Source organism: Coenobita brevimanus, chromosome 23, assembly GCF_032717465.1.
Source record: "Coenobita brevimanus isolate Jiangsu-jjx chromosome 23, ASM3271746v2, whole genome shotgun sequence".
Taxonomy (NCBI): domain Eukaryota; kingdom Metazoa; phylum Arthropoda; class Malacostraca; order Decapoda; family Coenobitidae; genus Coenobita; species Coenobita brevimanus.
The window spans coordinates 49116152-49139274 of record NC_136976.1 but is presented as its reverse complement, the minus strand read 5'-3'; the positions used below and the strand labels follow the sequence as shown (position 1 = coordinate 49139274).

The window sequence follows — 23123 nt, the reverse complement described above, 5'->3', positions numbered from 1 at the left end:
CACCTTAACGTTCTCTTAACTGATATTCACAATGTCTTATTACTGACATAGTTTACCTCAACAACATACAAGATAATAATTAAGGTACAGAGTGCAAAAAAAACCGCTAAGAAGGAGGCATTACTGTATCTCCCAAGCCAACAAGAAAACGATGCTTAGTCTCTCCAGTATGAGAGATACACCCCCCACGCTATGTGATGCCATATGGCGCCACCACGAGGGACAATGAAAAATATTACACTGAAAGAGATAATAATTATTTGTTATATATTAGTAACATGTGCAATTACAACAAATACTTCCTTTACATCGTTTCCAAACCGTGTCACAATAATGCAAGATTTTGGCCAACTCATTAACAAAAATCAAACGGGTTGCGATGTGGCTTCACGTGAGGCTGGTAAAGGATCCTCTGTGCATGACATAGAAAGTCCGCATTTCATGGCACCTTGTCTTTTTTCTATGAAGCCCACAGTAAATCACAGGAAAATTACCTATTAAAGTATTCAAGCCTGTAAAGATGATCTGCCAGTTTCCCGTAATTTACAGTACCAAGTGAATGGGAAAAGTTGTGATGCTTTGGAACACATCTGGCTTATGATGAGGACAGAAATACATGACCTGCCCATGCATGTGTACGGTACGAGTTTAAAAAGTTGTGATTATGTATTTCATTTTCATCTACCAGTCATTACGCTCTCGTCTTATCATTCCATTGGACAGTGGAATTCAACACACATGAGGCCACAGGAGGAGGAAGGGCGGATAAACCTGCCGCAACATTGTGGCCAATACGGTGTTGCATATTTTTACGTGTTCTAAATTTCTTACCTTTTTCAAACTACACAGAAATCGTGTGGTTGGCTGTTGAGACATGTAAGATATATAGCTCATAAAATTGAACTTTACCTAGCTCCCCTTGTGGCTAAGATACGAGTAAATGGGTGTGCATGGGTGAGTAAATTGGGTGTGTGTCGTCCTGTCTCGGCTGACCCCCCTTTTGGCTGGAAAGCAGCCTAGGTATATAAATAGATAGATAATCCATCCATCCATCCATCCATCATCCAATCCTACGTTGCCCCATGAGGAGCGTAGGAGTCCGGGGCTAGGCAGTTGGTCCTGACATTTAAGATGAGAGTGACCAGCCTCACTCATCCCTGAGTGGCATTACGTGAGCAATAAACCCCAACCACCCCTTGGATATAAATCTTCACCGGCTCAATCCGACTGGAGCACAATAATTACCCACTAAACCACCAGGCGCCAAAATTTGGTTACATGGTTACCACCCAGTGTAGTAAATAGTTTCCTGGTGTACAGAAAACCATTTGGCTTGTCACTCAGTGTAGAGTCACCCATACGCAGAAGAAAGAGGAAAGAATGAAGGAATGAAAGACAGAAAAGGGAGTGTAAAGTCACCCGTAGGCAGAAGGACGAGGAAAGAATGAAGGAAAGAAAGACAGAAGAAGATGGAAGGAAAGAAGAATGGAGGAGAGGACAGGGCAGACACCCGAGAGCAGCACTACATTGAGTGAGTGGATGGTGAGCTCCCCCACCTACCACAATATATAAATAGATAGATAGACCTAGCTCAAAATTTACTTCTGGTTGGTTCACCCTTTTGGTTCCGGGGTGTGCGATGTGTGTTCATTTTGTAATGTAGAGGAACCACCAGCATCACCTGTACCTCTGCCATCATACCCCCACCCCTACACCCGCTACCCGCCACCACCACAGTCATCAGCAGCAGCAGCAGCAACAGCAGCATCTTATTTCTAACTTTTAAATTTTGTGATTGTGATCTAGCTTTGCTAATATACTGTATTTGTCTCATCTTTGCAGCGTTATAGGAGCCATGTCGTCCGCTGTGCCGCTGCCAGCCCTGCCCCCAGCCCTACACCCGCTAACCACCACAGCCACCACCACCACCCTGCCCGGCTCGCCACCCGCCGCCGCCCGCACCACTGGCACCCCCGCCCGCACGCCCGCCGCCGCCTGCAAGCCCACCAACAGCAGTGGCGGCAGTGCAACAAGACCCTCACACCCCGACTACGTGCAGACCCTCACCGTCAGAGGTAAGGCGGGTTGGACTGTTCCCCTACTGTAAACCGTATCAACGCCACGCTTTAAATGTTATCTTCTCAAGTATATCCCTACTACATTATTTACTAGAAACTTTGACCTGAGAGAACCTAACTTATATCTAAAAGACTAACCTGATATCGAAGGTCAATGTGTTGGAATGCATTATGGCCAACACAAAATGGTGGTCCTGTGGTCTGCGGCGCCAGTTAGGGTCATGCCCATGTGCTACGCGCAGGTTCGAATTTCACCATTAGTGTAGCCTCACCAGCTACTCTTGAATGTTCTCCAGTACAGCTGACTGTTATCAGGTTCTGCGTGGCTTGATCGGTAGCGTGCTCGTCACATGATGCGTGTGTCATGAATCTATGATTCGAACACAATCTTTGGCGGACATTTACTGGTGGCCCTGGTAGTAGGCTATACGTTTCATATACTTGCATACAGTATGATGGCACACTACTGCTTCTGTCGATGGCATATACAAACTCTAACACATAAACACAGCCGTTATAACACTTCCACTTTCAAAGAGATAACTTTACTGACGCTCGCTGGGATGGGGAAGGGTTACTTCTGACTGCATTCTCCCTCCAGGGATAGGTCCGATCCTGTAGTGGACTGGTGCAGACAGATACTGACGCAGATGCTGTTATCAGTATCTTGAAAAATACCACAAATCTGTGACGGGATGCAAGGGTCAGGTATGACAACCAGATATCACAGTTACATATTCGACAACGGTTTACTACTGATAAAGAAAATTCATTGCCTAGAATGGCATCTGCAAAATTATTATAATCATAAGCTTTATTCATGATCATTCCATAACATATATTCCCACGAATAAACGAGGCGGGTAGGATCTTAAATCAGGACAATCAGAACAAAAAAGGAAAACAGACAGGGTAGCCAGCGAGAATGCCCCTCACATGCATCCACTCATAGGTAATTATCATGTGTTTCTCTGATCTATAAATCTCAGAAAATATGAATATATTTCGCTTCAAAATTCTCGATTCCATCCCTAATTAACTATCCACGCAATATTTGGCAACGAAAGAGAGACAGAGAGCGTTCCACTTTCTGATTTTATATATATATATATATATATATATATATATATATATATATATATATATATATATATATATATATATATATATATATATATATATATATACTGTATATATTATATATAATGAAGGGGGTGCAACACTTGTCATGTACTGTACGTATTTCATCCATGCAGTCCTGTCTTTCGTTAATTATTTTCTTTCCTCATTTTCCATTCTCCTCTGCTTTACATTTTCACTTACAATATCAGACTACTCGTACCTTTTGCCTTCCTTCCCCTCTCACCTTCAAACTCACTCACATATTCCCTTTTAACCACAGTCGTAATAACCCATTCTTTCTCCCTTTGTCCATATAGTCTGGGCACACTCTTGTTTACCCTGTGATCAGTATTCCCTAACCCACACCCTGCACCAATCCCCATATTTATCATCCTACCCAATCTATGCAACCACATGCATTCCTTGATTGCCCTTTTTCCTCTGGACTCACTCTTGACTTCTCAGCCTCGTGCCATACCAGTGCCTTACATTCAAAGGTTAATATGGGTACAAACACATCAGTATGTGCTCCATCTGCAGCCTCTGTACTCAGTCCACTGTTTTGTATCAAGGGTTTCATAGCACCAACCATTTTCCTTTCTAGAACTGTCCTGTCTCATTTTTCCTCTTCTCATTCTATTCAGTCAGTGGGTGAAGGTACTTTACATTTTTCGCCAGTTCATTCACCATTATCAGCATCTTTCAATGTAAGTCACCCTCTCGTAACAACTGCCACTTTACTCTTATCTACACTGATTTTCATACACAGCCCTATACTCTGAGCCAGCCAGCAAATATCACATTCACTCTTGGGAAGCAGCGCAGAATCATCAGTGTAAATCAAAGTTTTTGAACAAGAAGGACCACTCACAGACCGCAACACCTGCACCCTGCTACCAGTACAAGGGCCGAGAATTTGACATTGCCCTCTGACACTGACCTTCGACCGATTGCCCTTAAGATCGATTTACTTCATATTTGACTGACCCTCAACACTTCCACCAAATCTGGTTTAAATCGGTCAAAACTGTTGGGGATGATCTTGCTTTAAGAACTTAACCTTTGATCTATTATTTTCGAAATCGAATTACTTCAGTCTTTGCTGACTCAATCCGTCACAATAAGTTTGCTTCAAACTGAATCATTGTCGAATATCTGATCAAGTCCTGTGACCCTGACCGTTAACTTTTCTCAAAATCAAATGTCTTCATCCTTGCCTTACCTGAACCTTTCCATAAAGTATGACCAAAATCTCAAAAAAGTTTAAACAGACCTTGCCATGTCACCTTGATCTTTGACCTATTGTTGTTTTTTAAATTAGTTTCTTGACTGATCACCAACCCTTCCTCTAAGTGTTGTCCAAATCAGATGAAATTTTAGTTGGTTTGTTTACACTTACACACAAGGGACGATCCCCTGACCTTCCCTGTTGTCTAGGTCTTTCACTGATTGTTCTTAAGATTGAATCCCTTCATCTGTGACTAACTCTCAGCCAGTCTTCCATTTTGGTCTTAACTGGATCACATCTGTTTAAGTTGACCTTGACATGTGACCTCAGCATTTGACCTCGACATTTGACCGATTGCTCTCAAAACAAAATCCCTTCACCCTTGCCTTACCCTGAACCCTTCCATCATATATGGTCTAATTCAGAAAAAAAATAACAGTTTAGGCTAACCTTGTCAAGTGACCTTCTCGGACCCACTGCTCTCAAAGGCAATAGGCTGACCCTCAACCCTTCCATCAAGTTTGGCCCAAATAAGATCAACACTTAGATTTTGTTCACACACAGTTACATGCAGGACAGGCCGAACATTTAGCTCACCCAGAGAGAGAGAGAGAGAGAGAGAGAGAGAGAGAGAGAGAGAGAGAGAGAGACTCATCCTGAAGGAGCAGATCTAGTTTCTTACTTTACTAACAAGCGCAAGAGACAGCTTTATAGTGCTGTGTCTGCCGTGTGGTGTGTCCCCGTGAGTAATGCTGGATGCCTACCCCCCGCCCCATCATCCTGCCTGCCTCACTCCCTCTGCCTTGCTCCCCGGTCTTATCTTTCCGCCATATACCTCTGCCTACCACACCCCACTACCTATCTCACCTCTCTTCCTCTCTCCTGCATATCCTCCCCATCCTTACCCTCTCTTATATTACCCTCCCTCCCTGCATCACCTTCGTGACTCACTTCCCCTGCCTCATCCTTTCCCCTGCCTTACTCCCAACTATCTCCCCTCCCGTCTTACCTCCTCCCCTGCCTAACCCCTTGGCTTCAATCTCCTTGCTTCCTTTCCTCCTTTCCTCCCTCCCTTGCTTCACCCCGTACCTGATCCCTCTGCCTTCTTATCTGCCGGACAGCGTTTCCTTGCCACCAAAAAGAGAACAAGGTCAGAAGTACAGTGTGTGTGTGTGTGTGTGTGTGTGTGTGTGTGTGTGTGTGTGTGTGTGTGTGTGTGTGTGTACCTTTTCTTAGTTTCCAAAATTTTCTTTTTTCCGGATATATATATATATATATATATATATATATATATATATATATATATATATATATATATATATATATATATATATATATATATATATATATATAAGGGGATGGGTCTGTTGTGATGTAGCAGGGGTAAACCAGTTCTGCTGTCGGGCCCTGCTGCGGATGTCACTGATTGCATTGCGCAGTTGACCCTTGTGCGGTGTGATGCGGTGAGGATCTGTCCGTTCTCCCCTTTGGGGCTAAGATGCGAATGAATGTGTTTGAATGGATGAGTAAATTGAGAGTGAGTCGTCCTGTCTCGGCTACCTCCCTTTCCTTGGGGGAAGCAGCCTAGGTATATATATATATATATATATATATATATATATATATATATATATATATATATATATATATATATATATATATATATATATATCCCATTGGAGCCCAGTCTCCCCAGTATTGAACAGAACTGGGAATTTTCAAATCTTAATAAAGCAGGGAACCCTCTGGTAGGGACCTATGAGCTTCGCGACTATGAGCCCATAGGCTGAGGGCGGTACGCCTAGCACCCTCCCGGAGCAGTGCCTCGCCCAGCAACTCTGGGATCCAATGGGATATAGATAGATATACCGGTATATATATATACATATATATATATATATATATATACAGCCCCGGGCTCCTACGCTCCTCATGTGGCAATGTAGGATTGGATGATATATATATATATATATATATATAAATATGTGTGTGTGTGTGTGTGTGTGTGTGTGTGTGTGTGTGTGTGTGTGTGTGTGTGTGTATTTATGTATGTATGTATGCATGTTAAGACCTGAGCAGCACTGTCAAACGTTTTCGCAAAACATCATCACCATCAGCCATTACAAGTCCACTGCTGAATAAAGGCCTCCCCCAACCTTCTGAACAAATTCCTTGACTGGGCCAATCTCTGCCACGTTTTCCCTGCAAATTTCTCTATCTCATCTCTCCATCTTGTGTCTGGTCCTTTTCTATTACTCTTACAATCTCTTGGTGTCCAGTCAGTCAGCCTCTTGCTCCACTGGCTATCCCTTATTCTTGCTACATGGCCTGCCCACCTCCATTTCTCTTCTTTTATAATTTCTATAATGTCTTTGACTTTAGTCCGCTCTCTCACCGAAGTTGATCTTTTCCTGTCTCTTAAAGATATTCCCAACACTGGCCTTTGAATTGCTCCAAGAGAACGGATTAGTTTATTTTCTGCCGATTTTGTAAGTTTCCAAGTCTCACAACCGTACGTCATAGCTGGCATTATACATTCGTTATATACTTTTCGTTTCATCCATATTGGCATCCTGTTAGGTATTTACAGCATGGCAAGCACTGCTCAAATCCTCAAATAAGAGGCGCTTCCCATTGCTCGCAACCAACGATTTATATATCGACGCAGAGGCAAGTACCGTACTTCGCAGCCCGATAGTTTGCTCCTGCAAACAATGGGGAAAAAAATGAGGATTAAAAAAAAATAGAAAAAAATCATTTGACATGAAAATGAAACGAGCCTATTTGTAACCCAGTTGCAACCATCCTGTCGTTTCATCGACATCCTTTTTTTCCCAGTTTGGGACTCCCCCCCCCCACACACACAAGGATTATAATATGATGATAACTGCCTTTTCCGTCCACTGTGTAAAAGCAAATGGGATACTGAGAGAATACAGAGTATGGAAAAAAACATGCGCTGGCAGAACTAAAAAAGCACAACTGCAGTATAGGATACGAGTCGGGGAAAGTTGATTTGATGCACCGAATAATATAAAACAATTATAAACGGGAAAAATACAATACAATGTAAAATGTATTATAAATTCAAAGTACAGTAAAACAAAATACAGCTCAAGAGAAAGGTTACAAATATAAAAATCTAGTGAACTGCAAAATACTGTAATATAGGAAAACTGGCATGCTTTGATGTCTCCTAGTTGGTGACTGTTGTTGCTAGGGGCTGATGCAGGACCAGCAAGTCCTAGAACGTTGAAGAAGTAGATCATTCTAGTACAATGCAAGCTTATATAAGGATGGATAAGAGACTAGAACAGGCTCAGTCAGTTTTTGGTTCAGTTAGAGTGTAGTGCAGTGTCAGTGAAGATCGTGTATTTTCGGTACTTGTGAAGACAGTGGCAAACAGTGACGTGTTATTGAAGTTTCTACATCATTGGTACTTGTGAAAAACTGTCAAGTGTTCCCAAGCATTAAGCGTAACTGCAATTAGTAAAGTTTGTATAGCTCCAGTGCTTGTGAGAATAGTGAAATGAAGTTGGAATGCACTCAGTGTAATTATTTGGAAAATAAAGACAGTGAACTCAAGCAGCCAGTGTTTATTTACGACGCCTGAGCTGATCCTGTGTACTGTACACCTAAAGGCTGACCATAGGAAGAACAACTCACTGGGCAAAGTCCTTCCTGTACTGTACTACTGCTGTTGGAGCCTGTGGCAGTAAGGGGTAAGGATGTACCAATACAAAATACAACACAAGGCAATGATGCAAAATACAATAAAAAACTCCAAACATTCGCAAAGGAATGCAGGTTTGGTCTATACACAGCTCTAGTACACTTGTATACTTCTGTGCAAACTACCATGATGATTAATGAACACAGGCGAACATACGATCCCCAAATGTTGTGTTTATGGTCTTACCTTTGCCTCCATAAAACCCCTTAAAAGGCTTAAATCAGAAATAAAATGTCTGGGGGTATTTTCTGAAGGAATAGTTGTACCAAGTGTGAAACTGAAGCAGTGAAGGAATGAGGGAATGACACCAAACCGGTGTTTGGAAGAAAGATACCGAGAAAATACAGTTGGTTTCCGCCACAATGTAGAAATACATTTACAAACTAATGCGTGACACATGTATATGGTTGTAGGCTATTTGTAACTTAAGTGAAAAGACAAGTTCCAGTCGAACCAACCAGCTGTGTTCAGAGTCGAACAGAAAAGAATAGTTATTTTTTGCATGCTGGTTACGCATGTCTTTTTTTTTTTTTTTTTTTTAATGCAAGGACGAAGGAACCAGAGGCCAGAGGCCCATAAGACTGTTCCCTTCAAGAAAAACAAAAACAGACAACACAGCCAAATTCAAGATATGTTCACTTCGAGATGCCTTGACACACACCGTTTGAAGGAATGGAGGTCGTAGGCAGTAGGAAATACAGGCAGAGACAGACAGCTTCAGAGCTGACCTGTTTTATACATGAAGGACTGGGGGTAAAGGTTAACTCTTACATTAGAGAGATGGACAGAAAAAGGATGAGAATTTGTTGATAAACGGGTGCTACACGCCCGCCGCAGTGGTGAAGGATGCAAGCAGACAGTTCAGAAGAGCAGTGACCATTGAAGTTGCGAAAGAAAGAGATAAAGATGCAACAGTGCGTGGAAGAGACAGAGGTTGAAGGGAGCCCGTAAGAGGAGGGGAGTTGCATGTTTTTTTTTTTTTTTTTTACCTTCTTGGGTATTAAATGATTTCAAAGGTATAAGGCGAAAATAATGAGTCTTGAGGTACTCCACCAGTCCCTGGTGCTGTGTACGCATATTGAGGTAATTTTCCAGCAAATCAGCCCAGAAATAAAGTTATAGGGTTGAAGCACCGATCTTTAATAAACAAGACGAGAAGAGTCGGAAAAACAGAATATTCCCTTAGAAAAATTTTATAATAAAAACAATGCAAACAATATTTCATTTGGCTGTTATAAATTATATTCTTTGTATGTGAAGGAAAACAATTGTCGTAACACAGTACTTTTATTAACAAGTGATGTCAGGCACAACAAACCTTGCCCGACAGCAGTTATTTAATTTTCAAGCGTTTTCAAGTTATAGCCCTCTGAAAACCAGCGATATTGAGTCTGACCTTTCAAGGTCACTTAAGGTCTAATGTCATGGTACCAATTAAAAGTCAATATTGGACTTCGTATACCGGTATGTTGACAATAGTAAATATCTACCTGGAACCAGTTTCGAGTTATAGCCCCCTGAATATCAGTAACCTTTTAAGGTCACCCAAGGTCAAAGGGCTTGGTGCCAAATGAAAGCCCATATGGGAGTTCCTGTATGTTGATAATAGTAAATATCTCTGTCTTCAACCCGTTTCAAGTTACAGCCCTCTGAAAATCCGTGACCTTGATTTTGACTTCTCAGGGTCACTCGATTACCTCCAAAATGTAATCACTTTCTTTTCAGACCAGTGCCCACATATCCTGGAAAGTTTCATGTACTTTCATTCAGCCGTTTTCCCGTAATGTTGCTAACAAACAAACTCGACCAAACACAACACTTCGCCGGACTCCGTCCAGGAAAGGTAATTAAACGACTGGATACTAGATGATGCTTACGGTATGTGCACTAGGCATGCTAACAGTGCTGCAACAACTGATATTTTATGCCAGCTAATGCCACATACTTATACTCAGCTGTGAGTGAGTCACAAAATTCTGACACCAAAAAATTATTAGATTCCACAACAAACAATAATTAAATGTGAGTTTAACACATATCCAAGAAGCACTGAGAAGCAACACACTCACCCCACGTTCGCTCTAAGGGTAAACATTTGACTGTCCTGTCACGCTGAACTTCAACCGATTGTTCTTAAACACATATTACCTAATTCTTGACCTACCCTCAACTTTTCCACCAACTTTGGTCCAAATCGGATAAAATTTTGAATTAATATTGTCTTGTGACCTTGACCTTTGGCCTAGTGTTCTCAAAACTGAATAACTTCATCCTTGGCTAACCTTCAGTCCATCCACCAAACTTGGGTTACATTAAATCAAAGTAGTTTTAGTAATAGGGTCGAACAACTGATTTCATCCTGTGATTTTGACCTTTGAATGATCGGTCTTAGAATCATACCTCTTCAACCTTGCCGTACCCTGAACCCTTCCACAAAATCTGAGCGAAATCGGATAAAGCTATAAGTATGCCTTGCCCTGTGACCTTGACCTTTGACTGGTTTTCAAAATCGAGTCCCTCCATTCTTGTTTTACCATCAACCCTTCCACCAAATATGATCTAAATTGGATAATTGCCCAAGCTGATATGACCATGTTAAAAAAAAAAAAAAAAAAAAACTCAATGGGTGACCATTAACACGTCCATCAACTTGGGTTAAAATCGGATAAAAACTGCTCGAGATATTCTGTTAACACACACACACACACACACACACACACACACACACACACACACACACACACACACACACACACACACACACACACGTCGACTAAAACAATGCCCATCTTGCTATCGCGAGATCAGGTATAAACATTCCATACTACACCCATTTATTGCTTAGTGTTCCTCTAATTCTTACTTTGACCTCCATCACAACCCTTATTTTACGGTACTGTTGATGCTGCACCAGTCACACAGACACACACCTACTCATACACACGCTTCGTTACTATTATAAATAAGTACAACAATATCTGATGAGGGAGTTTCAAGTACCTTAGGTTAAAGCCCGTGGGGTGGATTGATGTGGTGTGCTGTGCTGTTGCTTCGTGATAGGTGTTCAAGAGTACGGGAGTGTTGCATCTTACGTCCGACAATTGTTAGTGAGAGACAGGCGGACAGGGCCGCTCCTTAAGGTGCTCCTGCATTTAAAAACTCTGAGTGGATCCAGTTTTCCTCCTCACCAAGACATTCTGTCAAGCAATATATTACATTCCTTTACTTCAATTTTGTGGCAATGATTGTGTATCTTCAAGTTTTACCTTCATCGCAAGAGGTCTTCCCGAAGATGACTAGTCGGACGATGGCAAAAACAAATTAAAACATTTCATGATATCATATGGGTAAAAGGATATTCTTTCTAACCTCTTCACTGCGATAGGAGATGCCATAGCTAAATAGTGTTATCTGACGCCACCAACATACACAGAGGCACCATTACACTAAACACGTTAAATTAACAGATTTTTCTCCAGTTACAACGAAATATTATCGTACGTCATTTTGTTGCACTTTCTCTGGCAACTTGTCTTTCTCTGCCATGATACTTTTATTTACCAGGTTTTATAACACGGGTCCCCCTCAGGTAAAGAATAGTTGTGTCGTCTACTTCCAGAAATTTGCGCATAAAGGAACTTAAGGAAGACGGAAGCATGGGTGAACATTCCCTACCCTGGTTAATGATGGGTAATCAGTAATATGGGTACAAATTGATCCCATATACCCAGAGGAGCTTTCACTGATGGATCCGCTATTGACACCATGTACAGAAATCAGAGAATCGTCATAATATGGATGAGGCAGTTCTTTGAGGCGCCTCTCTCCTCCCAGGGTAAAGAGAGGGAATGTGAGACGAGAAAATACTGGAACAACAAAGGAAACGGGCGTGTGACTTCTGGAGGGGAGGGCGGCCATTGTGGCGGGGCGGGTATCTGCGAGATCGTGTGGTCTCGGCACTCTTTGTGGCCACATCCACCGGCGGGGAAGAATGTGATCACCCTCCTTGCCATTCTTCCCTCGCTGAGGAGACGCTACAACCCAGAATAAAACGGAAATAATTGAGTAATGCGAGGCAATACAGGAACAATGAGGGTTCCGAAGTATTGTGATGGCGGATCCGGCTGCCCGCTTACTCCAGCTTCCTGTTCTCCACCTCAGCCACGCATACGTTCTTGTACGTATGACACTAGGCTCTCCTGAAGTGCATTTTACTCTCCATACTTCAAGAATCTATTTGATGGAGGTCTTAAGTGTCTTGCAACCTGAAAACTGAAACGATGTGTTCAATATTTCAAGAAATATATCAGTGCTGAAGTACAGTAACACATGAAGCTGAAGGCAACAGAAAAGTGAAAACCTGGAAACTCTTAACTTTGTTTACATACATCATGTGACAAAGCTATAGTCCGGGAGCTCTGAGTGTCTTGTGGTCGACATTATTGGTTGTTGCCGTTACCTTTCACCTCCATCTCCGTACTCTCAGTTCCTCAATTCCCTTCCCATCCCCTCTCACCGTTACATTAGACTTCACGTCAACAATATCGAGCCGTTATTTTAACTATATATAGTGCAATGTATCTGTCTCCTGAGTATGATACAAGCTTGTTTGGATACTTGAATGGATAACAGTACACAGATGCTGGTACTGACAAGGATACAAAACACCGAAATACAGTTAACATTAATCAATGACAACCACGAAACTGCTATAGTACGAACTGCCTGCAACGCTAAGGTATTACATATTCAGAGCATGTAACTGTACAGTCAAAATCCCATCAGTGCCCTAGACATGATGTTTCCACAGTAATATCAAGTATGTTGATCCTCAGTGCAACCCTTTAACCAAAAGAAGTCTCTCGTGAGATAAAAAAGCTGACTGGAGTCAGGATATAACAAAAAGGAATACCATAGTGCTGTGGGCAATTAGGAAATATTGATTCATTTTTTCTCATAATTAAGAAAGTAAGCAAAATATATCAAAACTGAATTAATACCATAAAGAATGTGAAGAGGTAAAAATATCATAATCATCCTAATTTAGCTTTCTATGTACACATAAGATAAGCTCTAAAGCACAACACTTGGACCTTTATTGGGACAAGCATCAGAAGAACTGTACTTTCCAAAATTTCAGCCTCCTATGTTATGGGAACCAGGGCATAAAGACAGTTATATCTCTGCTGCATCGACAAGGTTATCTGCAACGAAAAGGTTAGGTTAATGTGTTCGCCATACGAGCTATTCTCGCGTAAGGTACAAGGAGGAGGGTTTCCCGCCCATGGCTTCCACTCCTTGCATATATATATATAAAAAAAAAAAAAAAAAAAAAAAAAAAAAGAGGAAATGCATGAACAGTGGCTTATTCTTTGGTTCTTGTCGTAAGGGATTATTTAAAGAATCCTAAGCACGAGTTATTCAAGAAGAAACAATTGTGATGAGTTTAGAAATACCTCTTTAATTACAGCAGGGTTTGCTGCCTTATCGTCATGTTATATTTCGACTATGGTTTATTATCGCATTTTTTCCCTATGAGCCTCACTGACCACTGGGTAATGTTTATTACAGTGAAAAGTAAAAATATAAAATGTCACAGGAAATTCGTGAAACTCTTTAGGGGATTAGATATGGGTTAATTTTAACTACTAAATGCTACATCAACACAGATCTAACAACCAGTCGTTCCGATGTAACAATATGAGAACTGGTGACCTAATGGGTGAATTATGAAAGAGACCGTTATCACCATAAGCCATCAGTCACCAGTAAATATAAGTCTGTAGCAGTTGAGAAGTATTACATGTTGACAGCCGCTGTATTTATTGCTCAAAATTAGGCCAAGAATAACCTCGCGAATTTTGTCACACCTTTACTAGAGCAGCCCTGGCCAGCCACACCAATGTACTCTTACACATACCCACCTCCCTTCAGTCCCATCACACTTTTTTTTTTTTTTTTTTCCCCAATCGACCACTGGCCCGAAGGCCCAGGTCATCAAGCCTACTCGTGTGTGTGTGTGTGTGTGTGTGTGTGTGTGTGTGTGTGTGTGTGTGTGTGTGCGTGTGTGTGTGTGTAGATAGATAGATAGACAGACAGATAGATAGATATATTACACAAACACAAAAATAAACCTAATTAATACCAATCAACCTAACAAACAAATGGCTACCCTTCACTAAAGCACAAACATACGCCTATACAAAATATGGCAAAAAATACAGGAGCAATAGTAATAATATTCATAATAATACTCTTAATTACTACTTCTAATATTGCTACTACTCTCATTACTACTGCTACTGCTACTTTTACTACTACTGCTACTACTACTCCTACGCTACCACTACTACTACTACTACTACTATACCTAACACAATGACACTTTCTTCCCTACAAAAACACCCAAACAAACAAGCAAACACACCCTGACCTCCATTCACAAAAACAAGAACAAACAAGGTCCCATTCAGACTAACGATGGAGTCTGTTATTAGGTCAGTAATTAACAAGGTCATTAACAAGCAATTAAGGATCATCAGAGGTTAATTAGAGAGACGGAATGATTCGAGGCAGTGGACAAGCAGAGAAATGGAGGGCAATTATTATTATTATTATTATTATTATTATTAACGTCATCATCATCATCAAAATAATCAACAATCTTCATCATTATCATCGTCATAATCTTCATCATCACCATCAGTATCATCACTAACACCATCATCATCATCAATATTATCGTCATCATCGCCATTTTCATCATATCTTCGTCATCATCATCATTATCATCACTCATTATCATAGTCATTATTATCACTATCATCATCGCCATCACTAATCATCGCCATTATCGAAATTATCATCATCATCATCATCATCATCATCGTTATCATCATCATCACGACAACTAACATGAAAGAGGGAGTACTGTACATATGGAAAGCTACAGGAGTAATGAATACCTCAAAAGGTCTTACGACTCATTTAAAACTTTCATTATCCTCTCTCTCTCTCTCTCACACACACATACACACACACACACACACACTTACAGCCACATCCACATCTACACCCACACCCACACACTCTGCCACACCTACACCTACACCCACACCCACATCCACATCTACACCCACACCTATACCCACACCCACACCCACTCCTACACCCACACCTACACCCACACCCACTCCTGCACCTATACCCACACCTACATCCACACCCACACCCACACCTACATCCACACCCACTCCTACACCCAACCTACACCCACACACACTCCTACACCTATACCCACACCTACATCCACACCCACACCCACACCTACACCCACACCCACACCTACACCGACACCCACTCCTACACCCAAAGCCACACCCACACCTACACCGACACCCACTCCTACACCCACAGCCACACCCACACCTACACCCACACCCACTCCTACACCCACAGTCACACCCACACCTACACCCACACCCACTCCCACAGCCATAACCACAGCCACACCCACACCCACTGCTATACCCACAGCCACACGCACATAATACGTAGCTTTATACACGTACACACACGCCTCTTCCTCTAAGTGTACACCTACAGTCATGCGTACACTGGCAGACACTCAGATCTAGTTCCTAAATGCATACATTTTTTTTTTCTAAATAACAAAGCAGAGGAAAGAAAAACAAATGAATGAAAAAAAAAAATCCACACACCGGATTACAGGTGTTTTCCATTCGTAAAACATCTGTAACAGCTGGACATGAAGTTTGGGGGGAAGCCACTGTGGGGAAGCGAGTTCCAAAAAGATGCAGTTCGGGGACTAAAAAATCCTGATAGGCAGAAGTTCTGCAATGTTGCAGTGTGACAGACCAGTCATAAGCGCTACCAGATGCCCATGTAGCGAGGGGAAAGGCATGGAGACGTGGCACAATCGATGCAACTTCGTCTGGGCATTTCCAATAAAAGTATCTGTAAAAAAATGCAAGGGAGGCAACATTCTGTCTTGTAGGGGAGGTAGTTCATTTGTATTATATATTAGGGTTATTACTAATTCTAACAGCTTTAATCTGAATTTTATCCAGTTGTTTTAGTGCAACTTCTCCACATCCATTCTACAAGGGTGAGCAATATTCCAGCTGAGAGCGCACATGACTTGAAAATTATAGCAAACTGCTCATCAGTGAAGAAGTTGCAGGCTCTGTACAATAATCCAAATTTCTTTGAAGCAGTTTTGGTAAGTGATCTGACATGAAAGGTCCAGCTGAGGACATTGTTAAGTGAAACACCGAGAATTTCAATACTTTTAGAGATAACATTATAAGCACTGAAGGTAATACAGGAATCAAGCAATTTCTCTCCATCAGTAAACTGTATATATTTGGTTTTCCTAGCATTAAATCAGACAATGTTGTTTTGTCCCCATTCAGTGATCTTAGATAAGTTTTGCTTTATGGAGACTGCTTTACTGAGCTGTGAGTTAGAGATATTAAACTTTGTGGATGGATGTTTAAGTGTGAATGAACTGTGAGGTGTTGAGTCATCTGCATACGAATGGATGGGATTATGGATGACAGATAAGAGTTCATTAATATGAATTAGGAATAGGGTTGGAACCAGAACTGATCCTTGTGCCATGCTGGCATTAATCGAGTGGAAATTGGAATATACATTATCTACTTTTATCATTCTGTCGCTGAGATATGAGGAAATCAGAGGAACAAAAGATGATAGGCCACAGCAAAGGAGTTTGGATAGCAGGGAACGGTGTCACAAACTGTCAAGTGCTTTTGAAATATCAAGCACCACTGCATGAGTTTCTCCTTGTTGATCAATTGACTGATGGATGGTATGAGTCAGGAGACTGTGTATATCAACAGTGGATCTCTCATGACGAAAACCATATTGTCTATCACTAATTAAGTTGTTTGGTTTCAAAGTTGTTTAACTATGTGCCTATTTATTACAATTTCAAAAACTTTACAATGAGAACTGGGTGGATATTGGCTTCCTTCTAAAAATTAAAGAATGAAGAAGTACGTATGCATAGTCTGAATAATTTAGCTAGAGAAGAAGCAAGTTCTGGGGAGCACTTTTTCAAAACAACTGGAGGAATTCCATCTGCAAATGGAGCTTTGTTGGTTGGATATTTTGTCTAGGATGGATTTTACGAATCTAGTCTGCACCTTACGTACAGCAATTTCGGGAGAATCAATTTCTAGTACAGGGACGTTCTGGCTGACTTCCTCTAAGGTAGAAGTTCTGGCAAATGCACTGGCAAGGATATTCGCTTTACCACGCAGGTAATTTATGGTGTTACCATCTGAAAATCTGAGTGGGGGAATGGGTGATGATTTGTTAAAGTTATTATTGAAAGAACTGAGAGCTAACCAGAATATTCTATTGTCATTAGGATTGTTTAATAGTTTGGATACTTGGTTGTGAAGAAAGTCTGATTTAGCGACATTTTTTACTGTTTTTGCATAAAATCTAGCATTTTTGAATTGACTAAGGGATTCAGTTGTTTTTTGTTATAAGTAAGGGGTATATGCGAATGACTTTTTGGCCGCTGCTCTGGCACAATTGCTGTCAAACCATTTGGGGGAGTCCAGTTTTTGGTGAACTGTTGACTGGGTGTGAACAATCCCATACCATCTTGTATTAAGTCATTAATGTGGGGCTGGGTAGAACTGATGTCACTGGGCAAGAAAGACTGCCATGGAATATCAGCAAGGTAATTTCTAAATCCATCCCATTCTGCCCTATCAAACAGCCATCTGGTTACTCTGACAGGTTCAGAATGGGGATGTTTGGGGGAACTGACTAATGAGGCTTTAATGAGATTGTGGTCGGAGGATCCACGTGGTGACAGTACTTCTATCCTGTACTGATCTGGAATATTTGTCAGGCACAGGTCCAAGAGACAGGCATTATGGTCAGGATTATCTGGTGTTCTGGTTGGCTGTTTTACCAGTTGCGTGAGATTAAACGATTCTGCAAACAGCTCTCACTCTAGACCAGTATCGTCATTCCTGGCAGAATGCAAGAATCATTCCACATTATGGAACTTAAAATCACCCAAATTGGTAATTTCAGTGGTAATGGTGAGGTTAAGGTTGGTCAACTGTGTGGATATGGAGTCAAATACGCTGGATTCTGAAGAAGCATTGGGGGAGCAATAAACTACATTGATATATCTGATAATATTTAGATAATTTAGTTCATAGTGTGAATAATGAAACATATCTGAAGTGAAGTTCAAAACAGTGTCAACTGCAAATTCAGATCTGATATAACAACAGGTGCCACATTTGTTATGGAAGTTTGTGAGATGGTAACCAGAAAAACAAAACGGGGATACGTCAGCAGAGGGAGAGATTTGCAGGTCTGTGAGGGGCAGGGCTAGAGGAGGTATACTGACTGGAGGAAAAAGCGAACAGAATTCCGACTGGTTATAAGACCACAGATATAAGTGAAATATAAGGCCGAACCTGTGCATCTCCACTGAAGAGCATGAACAGTGTTTGCAACAACCGCTGCCGGCACACAAACACACACACACACACACACACACACACACACACACACACACACACACACACACACACACACACACACACACACAAGCAGGCGAGTGAGAGACCGCTTACTTAACAACATGGATCAGAGAGAGAGAGAGAGAGAGAGAGAGAGAGAGAGACGAAAGGAAGGTCGTGGCAAGTATAACACACAATCCCAGTTTCCTTGTTTCCGACTGTAATAAGGAAGAAGAAACTCTGACTTGTTGTTTTTCGCATAATTTCTCAGCAAATCGTCAAGAAAAATTTGTAAGATGGTTGTTAACTCGTTGCCGCCGCTTAAAGGCCTTGTGGGGGAAGGTCAAAGGGTGCTTGAGGCGGTGGGGTAGAAGCTTGTGTTAGGGTGCTAAACAAAAGGAAAGGTCAGAAGAATGCCGGCAAGACTGACACCTTGGCCCAGCCCGACCTGGCCAACACCCAAGCCTAGACCCCCACCTCTATCAGGACTCCATATTATAAATACAAATCATAACAGAACGCATGATGTATAGACAGACAGATAGACAGAGCACCAGACAAGGTGTTGGAACGGGAAATTACCTTGCAACTCTTTAAGTGAAGGAATGCTGATATGCACACGAACAGCGCCTCGTGACCATACACACACACCGGCTTCTAGAAGCTTCACATCAGTATAATCCACGTGACACGACCCCTGCTAAAATAGGAATTTAGGAAGCAGAGCTCAGAAGGAGGTTAGCCTTAGAATCGACAGGTGGTGGAGAGAAAGAAACTGGCCATAGGACCGGCAGGTAGTGGAGAGAGTGAATAAGAAGAGGGGTCCAACTATACTTACTTAGTATATTAAATCTCTGTATAATACCTATGTTGCTCAACTTAGACTTTCTCTGAAGATAATAAATCAAGATCAACTCCCTGTATTCATTTTTAACTCCTCCTGCTCTTCAATTACCTCAAGACTCACCTATTACAAGAATTAAGAGTTACATATATAAAAATGTTGGCTACAAAGCTTTAACACCTCCACCCCCACCTTCCTCTCCACTCAGAGCAGCGACGCCACCCAGACCAACTCCACCCTCACCTCCACGGCCATCCTCACCTCCAGTTCACCACCCCCTACGTTCCTACATTTCACAAGGAAGAGGTGGTGGGGAACAAGATGGTCCTGAAAGAAGTGGTTGTTTCCCCCGTGAGGGACCTCACTTCCACCGCTACCCTCACCTCCATCACCACCCCCTACTCTCCTACACTCCACAAGGAGGAGGTGGTAAGGTTCGTGAGGGAGGAGGTAGGTGTCTAACTGGACGATATGAAGTAGGAGGTGCGCACCCTAATAAAACAAGAGGTGCATCACTCGGTGGATGACGCATATGACACGACATGTAAGCAACTTCAGAAAGATCTGGATCAGAAAGAAAATGAACTGCGCACTGAGATAAGCACCCTAATAAGACAAGAGGTGCATCACTCGGTGGATGACGCATATCACGCAGTATGTACGCAGATTCAAGAGGATTTGAATCAAGATGAAAATGAATTGCGCGCTGAGATGTGCGCCTTAATCCAGCAGGAGGTGGGGAAAAGCCTAAAAAATATTCATGACGACAAATGGAAATCAGTGACTGAAGAGATAAGGAATTTTAAGAATGAGATATGCTGTAAACTGGCGGCAATGCAATTACAACTACTTATATATGGTGAAGGAAATGCCACATGACCAAAAGGACCTCCCTCCCGGCAGCCAAACGCCGCCCGCCCCTGCATCAAATGTAGCACACTCGAGAACCAAAATACCCTCCCAGCCCCCACACTGTTCCCCTGCACCCACGACCTCCGACAAATTCGTAGATATTGAACGATTTATATACGTGGGTGGGAAACAAAAGGGGAAATTTATTGGGCATAAAGGGGAAATTTATTGGGCATAAAGGGCAAAATCTAGCGCATATTCGACGAGCGTTCAGCGTTAAGGTAAACGTACCCAAGGATAATGATGGTCTTGTATCAGTGATCGGGTAGGAGCGTGCTGTAAATGTTGCTCTTAATTATATCAACACAGCTATGATGGCGTACTACACTTCAGACACAAGTGAGCTTCCCTCCTTGCAGGGATCATCCAGCCACACCAGGACAAGATACAGTTCTGTCAGAGATCAAAATGCTGTCACAAGCTCCACGCCCTTCCGTGGCCCTGACCACCCACATCAACGTTGGTGAACTTGTGAGATTTGTATACGTCGGTGGGAAAAACAGGGCTAAATTTATTGGGCAAAAGGGGAAAAATCTTGCATTCTTTCGAGACACATTTGACGTGAACCTCGATGTTCCTGAAGAAACTGGTGCAGCCACTGCCGTGAAGGGCCACTGGCAGGCCGTGAATGCTGCTGTGGACTTCATAATTAAACATTTCCACGGCAGCCTTCACCAGCCAGTTACTGAGTTCTGAACACTTTGATGTCCTCTCATAATCCATCTTTATTCTTAATTTATCATCCTCATTAATCACCTACACTCTTCTACTTAGTCTTTTATTTTCAGTTTCTCACCCACGTTACTCACATACACTATCCTGCCCACATACACTCTCCTACTTACATACACTGTCCTACTCACATACACTGTCCTACTTACATACACTGTCCTACTCACATACACTGTCCTACTTACATACACTGTCCTACTTACATACACTCTCCTACTTACATACACTCTCCTACTTACATACACTCTCCTACTCACATACACTCTCCTACTTACATACACTGTCCTACTCACATACACTCTCCTACTTACATACACTGTCCTACTCACATACACTCTCCTACTTACATACACTGTCCTACTCACATACACTCTCCTACTTACATACACTGTCCTACTCACATACACTCTCCTACACTGTCCTACTCACATACACTCTCCTACTTACATACACTGTCCTACTTACATACACTCTCCTACTCACATACACTGTCCTACTTACATACACTCTCCTACTCACATACACTGTCCTACTTACATACACTGTCCGACTCACATACACCATAATACTCACATTCTTCTACTCACATTCAGTCTCCTACTCACATTCACTCTCCTACTCACATCACATACACTGTCCTACTCACATACACTCTCCTACTCACATACACTCTCCTACACACATACACTCTCCTACACACATACACTCTCCTACACACATACACTCTCCTGCACACATACACTCTCCTACACACATACACTCTCCTACACACATACTATCAATATTTCTTTCTCCACTTTCTCCACAAGGCCAAACTATCTCACGGGATTTGTCATACTATCCAGCACATCCACGTCAACATCATACTTGTCATACTATCCGGCACATCCACGTCAACATCATACTTGTCATACTATCCAGCACATCCACGTCAACATCATACTTGTCATACTATCCAGCACATCCACGTCAACATCATACTTGTCATACTATCCAGCACATCCACGTCAACATCATACTTGTCATACTATCCAGCACATCCACGTCAACATCATACTTGTCATACTATCCAGCACATCCACGTCAACATCATACTTGTCATACTATCCAGCACATCCACGTCAACATCATACTTGTCATACTATCCAGCACGTCCACGTCAACATCATCACTTCCTTAATGAAGCTTAGATTAACCCATCCATCTTTGACCTTGACACACCTGGCTCCACCTTTGACCTTGACACACCTGGCTCCACCTTTGACCTTGACACACCTGGCTCCACCTTTGACCTTGACACACCTGGCTCCACCTTTGATCTTGACACACCTGGCTCCACCTTTAACCCTGACACACCTGGCTCCACTTTTGACCTTGACACACCTGGCTCCACCTTTGACCTTGACACACCTGGCTCCACTTTTGACCTTGACACACCTGGCTCCACCTTTGACCTTGACACACCTGGCTCCACCTTTGACCTTGACACACCTGGCTCCACCTCTCCCCAAGTTCTTCTAATTCGGAGAAAAACTTGAAGCTGACCTTGCCATCTCGCCTTCACCTTAGACCTTTTATTCTCAGGAAAAAAAAAAAAAAAAGTCACTTCCTTGGCCCACCTTCCACCAGTACACGAAGTTGACTCTCTCTCTCTCTCTCTCTCTCTCTTGGCCATTTTCCTGGAAGCGAGTACGTGAAGACGAAAATGAACTAACCTGGATGGGACACTACAACCATAAGACCCTGATAACACACACACACACACACACACACACACACACACACACACACACACACACACACACACACACACTATAATCTCTTCCATCCTTCCATTCCTTATTCCTTTCCCTTCCTCATCTCACATTCTTCTCTCTCTCTCTCTCTCGAACACCGCCAAACAAGCGACCCTAAATCAGCCGCCACACTGCAA

At 42.2% G+C, this 23123-nt stretch overlaps 1 protein-coding gene across 1 annotated transcript in view; it reads left to right on the top strand.

Annotated features, from left to right (window-relative positions):
- Positions 1-940: 940 nt before the first annotated feature.
- The window catches only part of LOC145392697 (uncharacterized), a 55666-nt gene continuing 33483 nt past the window's right edge, over positions 941-23123 (top strand). The window contains exons 1-2 of the mRNA XM_080267001.1: positions 941-954; positions 1843-2075. Coding sequence (XP_080123127.1) covers positions 941-954; positions 1843-2075 — 247 coding nt within the window. The remainder of the gene's footprint in view (positions 955-1842; positions 2076-23123) is intronic.